The sequence below is a fragment of the Enhydra lutris genome, unplaced genomic scaffold (assembly GCF_002288905.1).
Source record: "Enhydra lutris kenyoni isolate GAN:26980312 unplaced genomic scaffold, ASM228890v2 scaffoldscaffold72, whole genome shotgun sequence".
Lineage (NCBI taxonomy): Eukaryota > Metazoa > Chordata > Mammalia > Carnivora > Mustelidae > Enhydra > Enhydra lutris.
Genome location: NW_019154156.1, coordinates 4288403 through 4301514, shown reverse-complemented (window position 1 = coordinate 4301514; position 13112 = coordinate 4288403). Strand labels below are relative to the sequence as shown.

The following is a 13112-nucleotide window of genomic DNA, read 5'->3' as shown; positions in this document are numbered from 1 at the left end:
ACCCTATTGCCTAGAAGAAGGTGTAGAGTAAGCTTTTAATATGATTTGCTGAATGAATATTTGAGGGACCAATGGGACAGAACCCTTCAGCGTTTCCAGTTTTGGCCTGGGAAGACTGTCTCTTGGAGTAAGACTGTATTTACACATTTAAGGCATGAGCATCACCCGTGCACACAGTGAGTGAACTTATGTCTCTTTGCTCATTTGTTGGGGATTTTGTTTTTCTTCCATATTGTCCTCTCAGGCAAACATATATTGGATTTGACAAGTGAGACTTAATAGGCAAACACTTTGTATGAACTGTTGGCACTGGCTTGCCAGCAGCATGAATATCTTTGAGGCTTTATTGTCGTTGCTCTTTTTTTCTGTAGGTCGTTCACCATGACCCATGCCGCGGGGGTGCTGGACAATGGAACAGCTTGTTCAGATTTAAACACCTTGCAACTGGGAACTATTTAGCTGCAGAGGTAAGACTGATGGATACAGTACTATTACATCTCTGTCTCTGAAATAGTGAAATAAGCATTTGGGTTCTCCAAAAGATGCTGTATTCGTAGGAACACTCATTATGCAAAATTTGATTATTGTCTCTCAAGATATGGGTTGGCATATAAATTATTCTAAAGTGTGAATATTAATTGAAGCACTACAATAATCTTTGTCTTAAAAATTTAGACAACAAGGGGCCCTCTATGGCTCAGTTGGTTAAATGTCTGACTTGTGATTTCTGCTCAGATCATGATCTTAGGGTCTTGGAACTGGCTCTGCATTGGGCTCTGTGCTCAGCCCCAAGTCTGCTTGAGATCCTTTCTCTCCCTTGACCCCTCTCCACATGCATGGGCACACGGTCTCTCTCCAAAATAAATAAATAAATGAACCTTAAAAGAAATTAAAACAACAGTAACAACAGAGCACTGGTGCTTGGTTTACTTTAAGGTCAAGTGCCATAGAGTATCTGATCTGCATATTGTATGCTGTTTGTTCTAGACTTTATTATTTAGCTTCAATCTTGCAGAATGTCTGCCTTGGAGACATGATCAACTCATTGTTGGTGTAGTAGAGCCTTGATAGTTTCAGTCATCTTTACTGAGCCTGGTTTCACTAGTGGATGACTTTTATTGTTCAAACCATTGGAGAGGAAAGGCGTTTCTTCCTGAGGCACTGAACTGTCCTAATACTGTTAATAAAAATGGTCAAAACAAATAAAGGTTTTTTCTTTCTCCACTAAAAGCATGTTGACAATCAGGTAGCTACGACGTAACAGCATAGAAGTTTTACAAATGACTTAATTAAAGTTTGGTTATCCAATGTAAAAATAATTTTGAAAATATTTGTTTTTTAGATGGATGAAAATACACATTCATTCTACTCTCCTCAACTCTGTTTCTGTTTTTCAATTTAAGGTTTCCTCTGGGATTCAAAACCAGAATTGGCCTTAGGAATTTTAGTATTCCTTATCTGACTTTTGGTTTTGGATGTGAGGGAGGATAAGAAACTGGGGGGGGCAGAAGTGATGAGAAAGAGGTGTGGGAAACAGGATGTTTCTAGTAAACAGGCTGAGCCCTGAGTACTCAACACCATTACCCTTTATATCTATTAACCTGCGATAATTGTCTTCATAGTGCTTACCACTGTCTGACTCATTGTACATTTTATTTTCTCACATTCTCTGTCAGAATGTATGTTCCCTGAAGGCAGGGATTCTTTTTGTTTTGTTTTTGTTTTATATCACACTGTGTCCCCAGCATGTAGGGCAGTGCCTGGTACTTACAAAAGATTTGATGAATATTTTTTGAATGAATGAATGAGTATATAGAAGCCATTCAGGCTTCTGTAAGCTTAAAGGATGGGAAGAAGATTTTGGGATTTGTATCTGAGTGGCATTTGGAGCCATGTTTGGGCAAATTAGTCTCTCTAAGATCCAGTTTCTTCCTCTGGAAAATGGGGATAATCACAATATTTATATAATACGAGTATTAAGAAAATTAAATGAGGTGAAATGCTTGGCATGACATGTGGGCCATGGTAAGCATCCAGGAAGTGACACTGGCATGGTTATATTTATTATGAGAAATAGGGACTACTCTTACTTTTATAAATATCTGACTTATTATTTATGAATCTGTTCAAATAAATGAAATATAGCCTTGTAATTTATGGCCTGTTTACATCATGAGTGTTTTGAAGTAACTTTTTTGAAAAATAACACTTTGATGCAAAATTAAGCCGGAGAATCTTGTCTAAAATAAGAATCAGAGAAGTCTATTTGATGTGGTATAAAAGATAAGAAATTAGTATCAAAATTCTCTTGAATCTTTCATTAGTGACTCTCCCTTAATTTACTTTAATCAATGGCTGTTTTAACTACTGACATTCTATAGAAAACCAACATGATTATACATTATGAGTTTCTCAGTTAATTTCTGCAATTAAAACTTTATCATTGATACATTCAAATGACTGGATTATTAATAATTAAATTGTTTATTAACTTTAATGAAGATCTAAGACCTCAATATATAAAGGAATTTATTAAAAATTGAGAAATAGAAAGCAGCTCATTCCTTGAAAAGACTTTGAAAGACTCTATTCTGTCTTTAGAGAATATGACTTTAAATGCCAGATGCTATTTTGTCCATTTAAAAGTCTGGTGTACTTGGAGGAGCTCTTCTTTGACCTTTAATACTTGCGATAACATCTTTTTTTATGGCAAGGTGAGAGAAGGAGAATTAAGCATTAAACACAACTCTGAAAATGGAAACCTAGGAATTTATTTTCTACTGGTTTTAACTAGTAAAATAATAGATACTTCTGTGTAGTGTTCTACCATCAAAAGAGAAATCTTAGGGACACCTGGGTGGCTCAGTTGGTTAAGCAGCTGCCTTTGGCTCAGGTCATAATCCCAGCCTCCTGGGATCGAGTCCCACATCGGGCTCCTTGCTCGTCAGGGATCCTGCTTCTCCCTCTGCCTCTGCCTGCCACTCTGTCTGCCTGTGCTTGCTCTCTCTCCCTCTCTCTCTCTGACTAATAAATAAATAAAATCTTTAAAAAAAAAAAAAAAAAAAAGAGAAATCTTAGCCTCAAAATACTGGCATCCATAGGTTAGGGTTTTATATTTCATTTGTTGGCTAAGGTCAGGTAAGATCCTGGTGTAGTCACATCACAGGATGTGTGTGTCCTACTGGTGTGAAAGTGTCTACAGATGTGGCAAAATCAGTAACTGTCGTTGTCGTGTGATAAAAGATTGATATCCAATTCTAGTTCCACGATAGGTGGAAATTAGCCTCTGACAACAGTTAAAACACAATGCTTATCCTTTCATTATTTTGCTTTTTAAAAATGCCTAGGTCTTTAATTTCAACTCATTCCCAACAATTGGATCTGCAACTTCTTAGCTTTATTTATTTTCTCATATTATACGCTTATTCAAAGGAGAGAAAAGACTCCATGGCTTTTATTTTACTTTTTTAGTTCTATCTTTAATATCTAGATGCTTCTTAAAAAAATAAGACGCACATTGTAGGAAGTTGAAAATGCAAGAGTTGGGAATAATTATTTTTGGAATTCAGAGCAGCGGCAGACACCCTCCTTAAGATTTCACATCATCTTTAGTATATGCTTTTTAAATGATTGATAAGTGCAGAGCATGATGGAGAATGCTGCAGGTAGAGAAGGAAGCAGAGGGGTAAGTCTCTGCCATCAAGGAGTTGACCTCCTAGTTTGGAAGTGGAAGACGGTCTACAATGAATGGCCACGGGATGGTCAGCGGGTAGGATCATGTCAGGCTGATTCTGTGTTCAGGTGGAGCTAGATCAGCAGGAAATTAGCCAAAGAAGACTCTTGCTTGTGGTGAACTTGTCCCTGGTTCTCCAAGAAAGGAATAAGCACAGGTGGGTAGAGAAACAAAAGGACAACCATTGTAGAAGTTGCCAGACAGGGTTGTAGAATGTCCACATCATATGCAGACAATGAAAAAAGGGCAGCCTGGCTCAAGGAAAGGGTTTTTTTGTTTTTTGTTTTTTGTTTTGTTTTGTTTTTTAAAGGAAAGGGGTTCTAAAAGGAATTACTGAGTGACTGATCCCTTTGCTTAAAGATTTAGGTTGAAAGGTTTGGGTTTGATCTAATCCGTAGGAGGAATAAGGTTTGAAGTAGTTACCTTAGGGGCTGAGGCTGGACGGGTATTTGTAAACATTTGGTAGATACTGGTGATGTCCCTAGAAAATCTAACTTCTGTCCTTGTGGAGCTCTCAGTACAGTGTGATAAGTGTATTATAGCAATAGGAACAGTGATGTGCTTATGGGGAGGCACTAGGTGCCCGGGAGGCACAAGGAATGGTCAGGAGGCTGGAGGAGGTGTTGCTTAGTGGATGGGTAAGGCAGGTGTGTGTGTCGGGGAGAACACATGTTCAGGCAGTGAGGACGGCATTTACAAAGGTAAGGAGGTGTGTGCTATTTTACGAACTAGTTTCATATGGCTAATACATATGTGGATCACACAGAGGCTCTGTGTGAGATTGGAAGTGGTGCTGGAAGGTGGCGGGGTGGGGAGTAGTAGGGCCAGACATGGAAGGCAGCTGATTTTTTTAGGCCATATCTGTTAAGCTAAGGAGAATTGGTTTTATTTTTAAAGCATAAAGAGCAGCATTCTAAATAAATTTGTGTTTAAGGACAACCACTCTAGAATTGCGTTGGCATATGTTGGCTCTTTAAATTAAAATAAATACCATTAAAATGAAAAAGTCAGTTTGTCAGTTATACTAGCCACATCTCAAGTGGCTCAGTAACTTCAGGGTGTTGGATGGTGCAGATACTGAACATTTCCATCAGCACCAGGAAAGTTCCAGTGGACAGAGCTGCTCTGGAGCCTTAGCAACTGGAAGGGATGGCCTCTGAGAAGGGGAGCCCAGAGGTCTGATACCTTTGGGGAATTTTGAGGATTTGAACTGAGGGAGTGGCATTGGTCATGGCCAGAAGGGGAAAGGAAGACATTTTTTGGACATGGAAGCAATAGAGTCGTATTCGTAGAATGTTATAGATGAAGGAATTGGAGGATTCTGGCTTTGGAGAACTGGTGATGTCATTCACCAATTCAGGGGAAATGGGAAGGGGTGCAGCACCGATGAGGAAATAATCTATTCAGTTTTGACTCCATTTGATTGGAGGAGCTATAAAATGCCCAGGTGAAAATGCCTGATAGGCACAGGGTTCGCATCTTCTAGAAGTTTGGAGATTGGTTCAACCGACAAGCATCAGCACGGAGGAGATCATCAGGCAGTATGAGGAGAGTGAGAAGGTGTTTGATGGTGAAACTGTGGGGAACATCATCTTCCAAGGGTGGACAACAGACAGGGAGCCTGAGAAGTCAGAGAAGCCGCTGGAAAATCTGATGGGTTGAGTCACAAATGTCAAGCAAGGGAGGACAGAGTTTCAAAAAGGAGAGAGTGCTACCAGAAAGGTCTGGAACACACTGTATTTATGGCATTTGGCAAGAACACAGTCATTTGTGATTGAGAGCATTTTTCGTGGAAACCAGAATCCAGAGGGTAGAGGAATGACAAGGAAGCCAGGAAGCGGAAATAGGGGTGGACTGACTTTTCATATCAGGGCTTTGAAGGAGCAGGAACAGTAATAAAGGGAAAACAGTCCTATTAGATAGGTTTTTAAAGGTATATTAAAAAAAAAATAAGATGAGAACAGAGCCGTTTTGCCTTAAAGGGAAGTTCCTGTCAGAGGACCAGGATCTGGCTGTGCACTATCCTTTTCCCTCAGCCTTTCCATTCTCAACACACAGACTGATAATTTGAAATATTATTTTAATGTGCCTGAGGCATTTCTGGTAAATTGGATTATGTAATTCTTGAATTGCCTTTGAGAGTATGGTGTTTAAATTGGCCAGTGTGGCAAAGGGAACCTAGTGTAGTGGGGGGAAAAAAAATCCTATGTATGCTGCTCACAGTCTATCTGACCTAAAGCAAATATTTAACTTCTCTGAACCTCAGTTCCCTTGTGTGTAAAGAAGATGATAGTATATATTACATGGGATTATTTTGGAATTAAGGAAGATACGGAGTGTTGAGCACCTCGCACATAAAATATATATTCAGTAACTCTGAAGTCCCCTTACTTCCATTGAGAAGGGGACAAAAAATGTGGAGTCGTGTTGTTTATTATTACTTTCACTACTTCTACTGTTATTATGGTTAGTTTTTATCCAGCACTGGTATTTTTTGGTAAGCCAGGTAACTGAAGGCGGTGGGGGGCTGGAATTCAGGGGTTCACCACTGGATACCTTGTACACGGGATTTATATTCAGTAAATACTAGATAATCTAATGGATGAATCACAGAGAGAGACTGAGGCTGTAAATCCAATCATTTTACTTTATAGAAAAGGAAACAAGTTCAGAGAGGTGATTTACTTTGTCCAAAGTTCAAACACAAGGTAAGGATAGTCTTTGGGTTCAATGGCAGGCTTGCATCGCTTTATCTTCCCCAGTGGTTCTTAGCCTGGGTTGATCCTGTCACCCAGGGGCTATATGACCAGGTCTGGAGGTATTTTTAATGTCAGAACTGGGGAGGGGGAGCTACTAGCATCTGGTGGGTAGAGGCCAGGGGTGCAGAGAAACATCCAAGCACAGGACACGGGACAGCCACTACAACAAAGAATGGTCTGACCTAAAATGCTGGTAGTGCCGATATCGAGAAACCCTGACTCATGTTACACCAACATGACAACACTCATTTACTGACTGCGTACTGGGTGGAAGCACCGTTTTGATTTCATGGAAGCAATGGAGTTGTGAAGAGGTGATACTGTGAAGACAACCAAGGTGATGAACACTTGGTCCTTGTCCTTTGGGAGTTTGCAGTGTAGAGAAGGACATTCATTTAGTCACTGGGACATCTCCTTTGCAATTATTTCCAGCATGCATGCATATCTGAGAGCACCAATTTTGTGTAATGTTTAAATTATGGCCATGTTAAAGCTCACAGTGAGTTTAAAGGGCTGCAATCTTAAATCTAAGCACAAAGGAGAAAAGAAATCCTCAAAATTTTACTTATACATATACTTCCTAAACATGGTATTCTAATTTAACTCGTATACTTACAGGGAGGCCAAGTTTTCCAGAAAACTGTAATGAGGCTATTGTTTGTGGAGAGATGAAGGGGACACTATCCAAAGGAAATTAGACCATTTCATATGCTGATGCTTCTATAGTCTAATTATAGAGACAAAGCACGTAAACGACAAGCTATTTAAGAATAGCACTATAAATATAGTGCTATTTTGTTTTAGGGAATTCAGAATTCATTTTGGAGAAATATACAGTGCTAGAAGCTCATGGACAAAACGTGGAAAAAAGTATTTAATTGTGAATTAGAGAACGAAGCCATTTGTGGCTTTGTCAGATAATGCCTTCCAGAACACTTACAGTGCCATATGGTTAGGCTGTCTTCTGTGATGTCAGTTTCCTTGGGCCATACAAGCGAGAAGGTAACATGAGGGGAAGGAGCGCAAAAAGCCATGAATTTTTGCCTTTTATACACTGCAGGGTTGTAAGTGCACTCATGGCCATTTGCCCTGGATCTTTTACTTGTATCGCCATACTGGTGCAGGAGAATTCACAACCATATCAATGGGAGGGACAGGACTTTTATCACATTTTGAAGGGGATAATACAGGAATCTCAGGAAACCGTTCTTCTATAGTCATGGGAGCAATTCTAAGTCAAGTATCACAATTTCTGATCTATTGCTTCTACATTTTCTTTCTTGGGATATTATTAAAGCCATAGGATCCTTCCCAGAGCAAGTTAGATCGAATAGTGCAAGTAATTTTATTTGTTAAAGATATCATTACCCTTTCAGAGCCAACTAGCTTATTTGTAGATGGGCCAGACGTCCACCAGATGGCAGTAAACACTTATTTCCTAACGATGCAGCAGATTTTGGATTTAATTAATTAGTTAAAAACTTTGTACTCAAGAACCTGTACATCGGTACAGAATCCTGTGAATATTAGGTTTATAGTTTTAAATACCTCTGTGTTTAGTTTTCCATGCACTATATCAGCCATAGTTGGTGGTTTGTATGTTTGCGTATACATATATATAAATAGATATGACTGAAGAATACACAAACCAGGCCCTCCACACACACACCTCAATGTTATATATCAGAATATAAATTGCGCTGGCACATATAAGCACTTAATAAAGGTTATTTTTTACCTTCTTTTCTAGAGTTGTCGGTCAGAATAATAGATTGTCTCTGAAATGTCAGGCATTGGAGACAAGAACATATACATATATAATTATTTGAAAAAATATACAAGTGATGATTTTAATGTTATATATCATAAAAATTGATCAAAACACATTTCCTCATAAAAACTAGCATTTTTGTTTTAAGAAAATGAGCCCATATTGTGGACTTAGGAGGGGTCTGTCTGCTTCTTACTATTGTGTTAGGTGAAAGTTGCACTTGTCTTTCATTTGATTGTGGCACAATCATGGTTTTCACTGCCTCACTATTTAGGGTATTTCTCTGTGCCTCTCTCTTTCTTTGCCACTTCTCTCTTCTGCTGTGACATTCTCTCCTTGACTTCTTCCTAGCCCTCTTTGGCCATTCAAATGAGGGCTCCCTTCAGGGATTTGTACTGGGTCTTTGGTCTTCATAGTCTCCCTGTTATTCACCCCCACGGCTGCAGTGGGCCAGGAGTTTGATCTCAGATATCCCACTGCCATTGCAACTCAATAAATATGTCTATGATTGAATCATTTCTCCATCCAACAGTGCATTTTCTTAGTGCAATGTTGAAAACCTGCCTCGTGGCAAACATATTTTTCTGTCTCAGTTTACACATTCCAATTTTACTGACTGTGTCTCCATGCCATCTTCTGCATTGGCTTTTTCCTTTATATTCTGCATGATTATTTTTGTCAGGGCTCTGCTGCCTCTTCCTAGAACCACCTTGCTTGGTTTCTTTGCCTCTTTCTTCCCCTCTCTCCATCTCCTACTAACCATGGCCAGTTGAGGATTTTTTTAATGTAGTGTTTTTGCAAATGCTTCCCCAGTGATATTCAAAATCTTTCTGAAGATGTAAACCCATTGGTTTATGGTTTAAAAGACCCATTGGTCTGGACTGACTTGGATCCACCTTGGGTCATACCCCTCCTCCTTACGGAGGCAGGAGGGAAGTAACATGGTATTATAACCAAAGGATGGAGTTTTGGAATCATAGGATCTGTGCTTCTGAGTGACCCTACCACTCACCAGTGGTATGACTTTGTACAGAAGACTTCACTTGATGTGCCCCAGGGGCCTCATCTATAAAGTGGGGTGAAGAATCCCTCATACGAGGGGGTGCCTGGGTGGCTCAGTTGGTTGTGCGTCCAACTTGGATTTTGGCTCAGGTCACGATCTCAGGGTTTGTGAGATCGAGCCCCGAGTGGAGCCCCATACTCCAAGCTCAGCAGGGGAGTCTTCTTGAGATTTTCTCTCTCCTTCTGCACCCCCCAGCCCCATGGGCTGGCTCTTTCTCTCTCTAAAACAAATAAATAGACCTTTTTTTTTTTTTTTTTTTTTTTTAAAGAAAGGAATCCCTTCTAATAGGACTGTACAGGGACATGAATTAACCTTTAAAAGCATATAAAACATATTCCATAAATGATGTTAATGGGTCTTTTCTGAACATGTGTCATTTTCTCACCTCTGTGCTGCCTGTGTCCTTCCCCTGCACTGTCTGTGTCCTTTACTCTTTTTTTTCTCTGCCAGTTATGATTCTACCCATCCTTCGAGGCTTATCTCAGATGCTACCTTCTCCATTAACAATTCTTTTTTAAAAAATATTTTACTTATTTATTTGAGAGAGAGAGCGTGAGGCGGGGTGGAGCAGCTGAGGGAGCAGGCGCCCACTGAGCAGGGAGTCCAATGCGGGGCTCGATTCCAGGACCCTGAGATCACGACCTGAGCTGAAGGCAGACACTTAACTGACTGAGCCACCCAGGCGCCCCTCCATGAATAATTCTTGGCTAAATTTGCCCACCACAGATCCCTCCTTCCTCTGACCTGTATTATTTATAAATTATTCATTCTTGTCTTATATCTCTTGTCACATTCTATTTTGTATTACAGCTAACTGTATTTATGTCTTATTTTCCTTCCTAGATTATACTGTCTCATGGTCAGGGACCATATTCTCTTCATCTTTGCTAAAATACCATATGCTGCAATGCTTTGCCCATTATAGATGTTCTATTAATATTTATTGAATAAATGATTGAAGAGCATATTAGGTCTCTCAAAGGGAAAAAAACTCTCTCTCTCTAATGCCAGATTTATAATTTATTTTTTAACATAAGGAAATATTTCCTTTAAAGTCCTGAAAGATTCAGGAATCTTCACATGCCCATGTCTTTTTTCCCTTTCTTTAGAAATAATATTTTTTGGCTCACTCTTAGTCTAATTACTTTAATAATTACTGCTTTTATTATATTCAGAGGAGGAAGGCAGCAGTATAATTAAAACATACATGAAAGCATATATTTATTTGGTCTTCAATTAATATTGGTGAATTTATATAGCATAGATATATTTGGGTGGCTTCTCCTCTTCCTCCTTCTTCCCCTCCTCTTCTTCTTTCTCTTCATTATTATTATCACTTTAATGAATTTGCTGAAGCAATAACTCCACATTAATTATTTAAAAAAAAAACCCCACGTTACAGCCAGAGAGACACAAGATGAGGCAAAATCTTAACTGATCAGCACCATCTTTAGTCTTATTGCCAAAGACATGAATATATAAAATTTGATGAAATATAATTAGTATGATTAAGCTTTGGTCATAGACTTTTCTCATTGAACAGATGAGGACTCTGAGTTCCAAGGTTATGTGACCTTTCCTGAAGCTCATGGGTATCTCCTCCCAGGGCAGAGCCTGGAGTCCAGTTCCCAGACTTCTCTTAGGGATTGAATTTAGGGATTGAAATGAGTGACCCAAGAGGGTGAAATATATGAAGACAGAATTTCAGAAAGTAATGTCTTTGGGATGGAACATAATTTACATTTCAGAGGGCATACATGATTTTGTGTTTGACCAAGGTATGTTAATTCCTGTTCCTTTACCCATTTTAGGTAGGACACATCATGGTTTCCAGCACGAGTTCCCTTCACAGTGTCTGTGGCCAACTACTCGAATGCTTATTGAATGAATGCTTTGACCATGAGATATATCTGTGGCTAAACATGCTGCATATATTTTGGAAATAACTTAGCTATAATTTTAGTATGGCTATTTTTTTTAATTTGAAAAAAAAATCTGAATTCTTCAAATTGAAAACAAATTTAAAAATGCAAACCAGTAATGCTTGACTAAAATAGCTAGATAAACCCCTCCTGGGCACTGTGCTGGCGCTGTCATGACTACTAAAGAAAAGTGTGTTTTCTTGTTTTTGATTCATCAGTACATGAGAAGCCAGTTAATTCCCTATCTTTTTGGCTTTCTACCTTTCACTCTTGGATTCCAAAAGCAAGAATAAGCTGGTTTTGGAATTAATTCTTTTATTTGTAATTCAAGGGAACTTAAGGAGCCTGAGATACGTATCTCCAAAGAAAAAGTCCTGCCTCAAATCTACCTAGTTTCTGGCCTAGCACTAAGGGGCAACTTGTAACTGGATTCCCCTTTTCTTGCCCTCTCCCCTGCCTTCCTTTGTTAGTCAGTTTTAAAAAACTGAGACTCCTGTCATGTGACTCTTGGGCTGGGTTCTCTGCTTTCTTTCCACTCCTCTCCCTTGTACCTCCTCCCTCTCCCCCAATTTCTGATTTGTTTAACCACAATTTAGTTTTATCTGACTTTCAAATTGGTGTAAATGGAGTCATACAGTGTCTGGCTTTTCCACTTATAATATTTAAAAAAATTAGTATATAACTGACATATAACCTTTTATTAGTTTAGATGTACAACATAATGATTTGGTATGTGTATATATTGTGAAATGATTACTGCAGTTAAGTCTGGATAACGGCCATCACCACACATCATTATTGCATGAGAACTTTTAAGATCTACTCTCTTGGCAGCGTTCAAACATGCAGTACAGTATTGTTAACTATAATCGCCATGCTGGGCATTGATTGTATCCTCAGGACATATTTTCTTCTAACTTGAGTTGGTACCTTTTGACCACCTTTATCTATTGCACTCATGCCCCATCTCCCACCTCTGGGAACCCAGCACTCTGTTCTTCGTATCTCTGAGCTCAGTTTGTTTTAGATTCCACAAATAAGTGAGATCTTACGGTAGTTGTCTTTCTTTTACTTATTTCAGTTAGCACAGGGTTGTTAAGGTCCATCCATATTGTGGCAAATGACAGCATTTCATTCTTTTTTATCGCTGAACAGTATTCCATTGTCTGTGTCTTTGAGACTCAGCCTTTTTGCCGTATCAGTAGCTCATCGTGTTTTTTACTGAGTAGTCCTCCATTGTTTGAAAAATGCCACATTTTATTTATCCTTTCTCCTGTTACATGGTAAGCATTTTTGTCTAAATCTAATTTCTGGCTCTATTTTATGTCCCTATCATTGTTTTCCCTTTTGTCTCCTCTGCTCATTGTCCTTAAATGAATGTGTCAGTCCGTTTTAGTGGATTTTCCTGGGGTATGGTAACCTCTGCATACACAGTTCTTCAGCTGAGCAAAGCTTTATTTTCTATTATCTTTGATCATTGCTTGTATCCCACTAATTTTCTCTTCCTTTTCAGTACACCTGTTGTCCGTCAATTGATAGGCCCTTCTCTGGTCCTCCCAGGACTACTTGCTTTTTCCTAATTTTTATTTCTTCATACATTTCCTCTATATTGAGGGATGGCTGTTCCTTTTTTTCTTTTTTTTTTTTTTATGCTCTGCATCACTCATTACCTGCAGCATCAACTGTGCTTTTATTGCTGCCAAAATGGAGTTTAATTTTGTATTTGTGTTTTCATTTTTAGTGAAATCCTTCTTTTTATAATTCTTTATATTTGTATATTATTATTTATGTCATTTGTATTATGTTTTCAGCTGTTCATTTTAATTCTGTTGTCCTTACCTAGAGGAAATGTTTACTTACACTT

The 13112-nt window shown here is 38.8% G+C and overlaps 1 protein-coding gene across 3 annotated transcripts in view; it reads left to right on the top strand.

The window, feature by feature from the left end:
* LOC111159979 (inositol 1,4,5-trisphosphate receptor type 2) overlaps window positions 1–13112 on the top strand; it is a 490010-nt gene that overhangs the window by 105677 nt on the left and 371221 nt on the right. For all 3 annotated transcript variants that reach the window (XM_022522705.1, XM_022522706.1, XM_022522707.1), the window contains exon 9: window positions 372–467. In XM_022522705.1, the coding sequence (XP_022378413.1) occupies window positions 372–467 (96 nt within the window). The remainder of the gene's footprint in view (window positions 1–371; window positions 468–13112) is intronic.